General features: G+C 52.1%; 1 protein-coding gene across 1 annotated transcript in view; it reads right to left on the bottom strand.

Moving 5' to 3' along the window:
* SLC5A9 (solute carrier family 5 member 9) overlaps positions 1-6,443 on the bottom strand; it is a 21,594-nt gene that overhangs the window by 238 nt on the left and 14,913 nt on the right. The window contains 2 exon segments of the mRNA XM_077779740.1: positions 1,619-1,652; positions 3,041-3,258. Coding sequence (XP_077635866.1) covers positions 1,619-1,652; positions 3,041-3,258 — 252 coding nt within the window.

Raw genomic sequence — 6,443 nt, 5'->3', positions numbered from 1 at the left:
TCAGGAGAAGCGGGGGGCGCTGGGCCCCTCCTGCGAGCCAAGCCGCTGGGCGCCCGGCTGGGACGCGGACGGGCCTCTGGCTCAGCGTCCCGCCGTCCCGCGGAGCCTCCCAGTGACGCAGGGTGGGGTACGGGGTGAGGACAACGGGGTTCATCCCCATTCAGAGCACGAGGGCCCGAGAGATCGTGCCGGACCAGGGCCGCTCTGGCTCCGCTGCGAGAGGCCCTTTGCACGTCCCCTCGGCTTCTCCCTGCGGCGGGTCTTTCCCTCTCCCATAGGCCTACCGCAACGCGCGCCCCCTCTCCGGGTTGTCCTGAGCATCAGAAGGGCAATGGACGTTTGGTAGCGTTTTAAGAAGGGACCCATGCTGGAGCAGCAGGGAAACTGGAATGTTCTCACCGGGGGTGAGGGCGTGAGACGTGGGTCCCCAGCACGGGATGGGGCTGCTCTGAGGTTAAAGGGTAGCAGCGTTCATTAAAAATTAAGTTTAAAAAGAAGTAAGAGTGTAAGTATTTTAAGGGGGTTCTTTTTTGCATTAGCAGGTAGCATATTAAAATAAAATTAATATGAAAACCTTTTCACTGAGGTTGAACGGAACTCACATTATCTTAATGACATTGGCACCTGGTTCTTGGTAAGTTCAACGCGACTACAGAGTGTCAGAGATATGAAGACCCCGGAGGCCATCTGGTCTGGCTCCCTCTTTGTACGAGGAGGAAAAAAGACTCAGAGAAAGGAGGGGACTTGCTTAAGTCATCCAGTGACAAGCTGCACTAAGCAACGCCAGGCACGTGGCTCTTCAATTCTACTAGCTTTCATCATTTTACAAGCCCATCCAAGCTCTCTCTGCTGATTCTCAGGGCCCGCCTTGGGCCCCACGATGGGCAGGGCATCATGTGCCGATTCTGGGGCCCAGAGTGCCCCTTACTAGGTGGCTCATGGTGAGCAAGGACTCAGTACATCTGAGTGTGTCTCCAACCTGGCTGTATACACTTCCTTCAGCTCGACTCTGCTGTCCTTAACATCTTTTTCATCTTCCCTTTTTTAGGACACAAAATTACACTGCCATTTTGCTGTTTTGCCTGAGGACAGCATAATTGAGCCTTCATCTGCCTGTGGGCCCAGAGTTTGCTTTTAATGGAAAGAAGCAGAAAGCACCTCCCTAGTCTTTTGGGGGAGCAAACCCCCCACAGGGAGCAGGCATTTCTCTGCTTCTCTGAGTCAGGCTCTGCCTGTGGCATGGGGCCAGCCGGGGGAAGGTGCGACGAGCACATGAGTCTGTGGTGCTGGGGTTCAGCTGGAGGGGGGCAGTGCAAGCTGCTCCCTTCCTTCCTAGCTTCTTTCCTTCCTCTTTGTTCTCTCGCTGTCTGCCTCGCCTAAAAGAGCCTGCCCCTCCTCCGTGCCGTACAGTTTAGAGGGGCCAAGACTTGCTTCTTGCCGTGATTGGGGGGAAACGGTTTTGAGACCCCATCTAGTGCATGGACCACAAAGCTTGAGGAAAAGACAAGGGGTTACATTCTGCAGAGCAAAACACGCTGGAACTAACGTGGCAACCGATTAGACTTTGAGCTTCAGTGGCCCATGTGGGCTTTGACCTTGGAAGCTCGTAAAGGATTACTTTCTCCATTATAGTCCGCTTTTATCGTGGACTGCTGGCTTTTAACTGCCACAGCTTGAGCAAGAAGATGTGAGTCTTAGATGTTGGTGGGACCCTGGAACTTACGATGTCATCAGCTCCAGGCACCTGGCTCTTTCTCCGGGCAGGGCCTTCAGCAGGTGAAGGGCCTCAAGAAAGGTGGGCAGTTTCTCAGGCCTTAGGGAAGCACGGGCCCCTCCCCCCCCAAGCCTGGGGAAGGCGAGGGACCTGGGCGGCATAGTGCCGCTGGCTGTTCAGGTTCAACAGGTGGTGCTTTGCTGATCTTACCTGGGCTCTCAGCCTAAGTGAGTTATTAAAGATTTGGAAACCAGAGGCTCGGAAGGAGCCCTCAGGGCTCTGCCATATCCAACGGGAGAAGGCCACTGCTGAAGGCACCCTGACTGCACCCCGGTGCTGAGGTTCCCACTAACTAAGGCAGGAAGTAGATTTAGGACTTACATTTCACTGAATTATTAATTTCTGAGGGCAAGAGAAGTTGATGTGGGCCTTTCACTTGGAAACTGATTTAACTTTTCTGACTGTAATTTTTCCTTAGGAATTTTATAATTTAGGAAATCCCTAGGATGTCATTATATTAGAGTTTTAATGGTGTTATTTAATCACACTCCAGAAAGGCTATAGCTGCATCATGTCTTGTGCCAATTTTCCACTTTTAGGTACTGCGCGGACTTAGAGTGAATCTGACTCAGGTACTATTGTGACACTTTTGAGAGCCTCCGGGGGCAGAACTGATCTGGCCCATCAGCAGCTCCAGGAGAATGCCCTGAGGAATGGTGGTTGGTCTGCAGGGACCTTATGAAGACAGACAGAACCGTGTAGAGGCATGGCTGCTCTGCTCCCATGAGGGACAGCCGTGCTTCCGTGTGACTATAGGTAGAATTGCTAAACTCTGCAGGGAATACATAAATAATATGGGGAGGGGTGGGGACTGTTTCTTTGACGTGCCTGATGTTTCCTTCCATCTGGAGGGAACTCAGTTAGTTTAACACCCTTTGATTTTCTGACCTTAGGCTCATTCTACTCAGGGGAGGTGAAGGGACTTCCCTGTTGGCAGATTTGGGAAGCATGAAGAGGGCATGCTTGGCTGTCTCTCCCTCCTCCCTCTTGGCAATGCAGTGCTCACAGGGCAGAGGAGCCCCTCTGCCTCATGCAGGGCTTCAGCAGAAGGCAGCACGCCTCCCCATGGATATAAAATGAATCTTCCCACCTATCCTTTATTGGTAACAATAAATGGCGATATTTTGGCTCCCATCTGCCTTCTAGTTTGTCTTATTTCTCAAGTGGTTTAATAGCCATGTGGGAAGAGAGGGTGATTTTTTTAGGCATCCCTCAGAGACCCCATCCCCAATGATTCCCAAATGTGGGTCTTTGGGGACCCATGACATGGCCTCTGTCCCCGTTGCTCCTCTGTGATGTGTGCCCCCCATCTGGCCCCCCAGCCTACCTCCGTGCTGGTCCCGGTCCTGGCTGGAGTTCTCGGTCTCTCCGCCAGGAGGGCATGCCCCAGGTGGCATCTCTGAGGTCCCTGGTGTGCCCTCCGGGGCCTCCTTCTCCAGCTCAGAGTGGGGATGGTTCCGTGTCCACCACGTCAGACGAGCGAGCTGGAGGGGAAGAAGACACTGCTTGACTCAGTTACCTTTGAGGGGAAGTCTTGCTGTGGGAAAACATGACCCCCTTCACAGGAGGCCGGCAGAGCAGTGAGGAGCTCCGGGAACAGGCACAGGGCCCAGTCAGGAGGCCTGGCTCTCAGCCGAATGCCCAGTCCTTTGAAAATCCGCGCCCCTGAGCACCTGCTCCAGGCTCCGTGCTCGCAGACTGGGAGGGAAGAAGCCGGACAGGGAGGCAGGTGCCGCATGACAGAAGGCTCCCAAGGTCAGGCTGTGGAGGTGATACTGTAAAGAGAAGCTCGTAGGCAATGGAGAGTCACTGAAGACTTTAGACAATGGTAAGAGATGCTATATTATGGGATTTAGAAAGATCTCTTGGAGGGGCACATGGGTGGCTCAGTCAGTTGAGCGTCCGACTTCAGTTCAGGTCATGATCTCACAGTTCGTGAGTTCAAACCCCGCATCGGGCTCTGTGCTGATAGCTCGGAGCCTGGAGCCTGTTTCTGACTCTGTGTCTCCCTCTCTCTCTGCTCGTGCTCTGTCTCTCTCAAAAATAAATAAACATTTTAAAAAAAGATCTCACAGAGTGAATTAAAGGGATCTCCCCTGGAGGCTGCTGGAAGAGCTGAGCATGACCTACAGAGCATCAGGATAGATGGAGGGGACGGCGTTTGGGATGTTAAAGAGGAAGACCCATAGGCCTTGGTGACTGACTGAATGAGCCAGGTGAGGACGCAGCAGACCTGGCTCTCAGGTTCCTGCCATGGGCCATCAGATGGTTGGTGGGCGAGCTGGAAGAGTCTGCCTAGAGACTGCCAGCAGAGCCTGCCTCTGCAGGGTGGGCATGTCCAGGTGAGGAGAAGCACACCTGTGTCCTTTGGAAGAGACTTGACCTCTTTTCTCTTTCTGGCAGCTCAGCAGAACACACAGCAGGTTCTCTGGCTGATATCAACTGGACCTGACGATGACTGTCTGAGCTCTGGACAGCCTCCTTTCCAAACAGGCTTTTTCCTAGCCAGGCAGCTCTTGGTTACATATTGACCCGGGTATCCCCTGCCTTGCCGCAGATTCCTACCAATATGTACAGCAGTGCAGGGTGAGGGGCCGTCTTCTGGGGCCCTTCCCGCCAGCATCCAGCAATGCCTCTATATGGTCATGAGAGCCTGGGTTGCTGCTTCCCTTTTAAGTACATCTCCATTAAGTGTCACCTCAGACTTACACTGTGTGTCATTGGGCAGTATATAGGTGGTGTCACTTTATGTCATGGTTTGAATTTGGATTTGGGGTTTGAATCTTTGGCTAGTGATAGAGAATTGAGTTTCGTCTTCATGTAGAGGGTTGTTGAATTCATGGGCACGGTTAAGATAGCACAGAGACAGTGTGGGGGAGAAGGGTTACAGGCCATATTTGGGTCCCTAAGGAACCCTGACATCTAAGAGCACAAAGAAGGCAGAAGAACAATTCGAGGCTAGAAAGACAATACTGGAGGGGAATATATCACGGACGTGAACGGAACATATAATGGACGTGCCCTTTCAGGAGGCAGGAGGTGGTCAGTGGTGTCTTGTTCTCCTCAGAACTCACTGAGGATGAAGATGAGGACGTGATTGGTCTTTCTAGCAACGAGAGGGTTATTGGGGTCTTGGTGGGAGTAATTTCAGTGGGAAGGTGGGACACCAGCCAGACTGGATGAGACGTTTACAAGAGGTGGGAAGTGGAGGCTGGGAGTGGAGGCCGTTCTGCACGGTCTGCTAATGAGAAGTGGGGTGGGGGTGGGGGGCAGCTGTAATTAGGGAAGGGAGGGGATTTTCAAGTGTGAGACATTTCGGTGTGGGAATGAGAGAGCAGACGATGGAAAAGAAGCGGAAGATTCCGGCTGGGAGGAGAGACCATTTCTGGAGTGCACCACCAGAGAAATTGGCCTCTCTTGGCTCCTCAGAGGGAATTAGTGACACCATGGCTATAAAGTCGTTTTGCAAACTGTAAAGCACTGTACAGGTCGGAGACATTATTAGTGACTTCCACCCAGTGTTTCAGGGACTAGCGTCTGGCATGGGCTATGTTATTGGCTGGATTGTGTCCCTCTCAAATTCATATGCTCAAGTCCTAACCCCCAGTACTTCAGAATGTGACTATACATGGAGATAAGGCCTTTAAAGAGGTAGTTAAGATTAAATGAAGATATTAGAGTGGCCCTAATCAATATGACTGGCGTCCTTATAAGGAGAGACTAGGGAGCAGCTGGGTGGCTCAGTCAGTTAACTGTTGGATGCTTGGCTTCAGCTCAGGTCATGATATTGCAGTTTGTGAGTTGGAGCCCTGCATCAGGCTCTGTGCTGATGGTGGGGAGCCTGCCTTTCTCTCTCTCTGGTGGGGATTCTGATGGTGGGGATTCTCTCTTTCTCTCTCTCTCTCTCTCTCTGCCCCTCCCCTGCATGTCCTCTCTCTCTCTCTCAAAATAAATAAATAAGCTTTTTTAAAAAAGAAGGGAAGAGGAGGGCTCGGGCAGGCACAAGGAAAGACAGGGTGAAGACAGAGAGAGGCATCTGCAAGCCAAGGAGCGGGGCCTCAGAGCGAACAACCCCACAGACACCTTGACCTCAGACTTGTCATCTCTAGAGCTGTAAGAACATACATTTCTGTTGTTTTGGGCCCCAGATTGTGGTACCATGTCATGGAACCCCGGGCCAATACTCTGGCTCTAAAGGCGAAAGGTTTCAAAAAACAGCTTCAAAGTCTGAGGGCTGGCAAATCTGTCAGCGTGGCAGAGAGGACTCACTCTGGCAGACTCTCTTTCCTCATTGACCTGCGTCTTGACTGGCCAATGAATCCCTACTCACTCTTCTAGGGCCAGCTCAGAGTGACCTCCCTGATGTGGGCCCCCCAGGGGTGACAACCCCTCCTGTCCTCAGCCCCTCCCTTTGCGCTTGGTCCTTCTTCACTTTCTTGTGGTAGAGTAACTGTTCGTGCTGGCAGGGACCATTATCTTGGTAATCCTAGCACAGAGCCCAGCACACAGTAGGTGCTCATTGAGTAAATTTCCAACTGAATGAAATACTTTTCACATGGGAATTACTAATCCAATGAGCTCCTCCCCCCAAGGACGGCTGTGTAGCCTCAGAGGAGACAACAACCCAACAATCCAATGGAGTAAAACTTGATGGTAGAATTTCAGATGT

This window comes from Crocuta crocuta, unplaced genomic scaffold (genome assembly GCF_008692635.1).
Source record: "Crocuta crocuta isolate KB4526 unplaced genomic scaffold, BGI_CrCroc_1.0 scaffold168, whole genome shotgun sequence".
NCBI lineage: Eukaryota > Metazoa > Chordata > Mammalia > Carnivora > Hyaenidae > Crocuta > Crocuta crocuta.
This window is presented reverse-complemented; position numbering and strand designations above follow the sequence as displayed.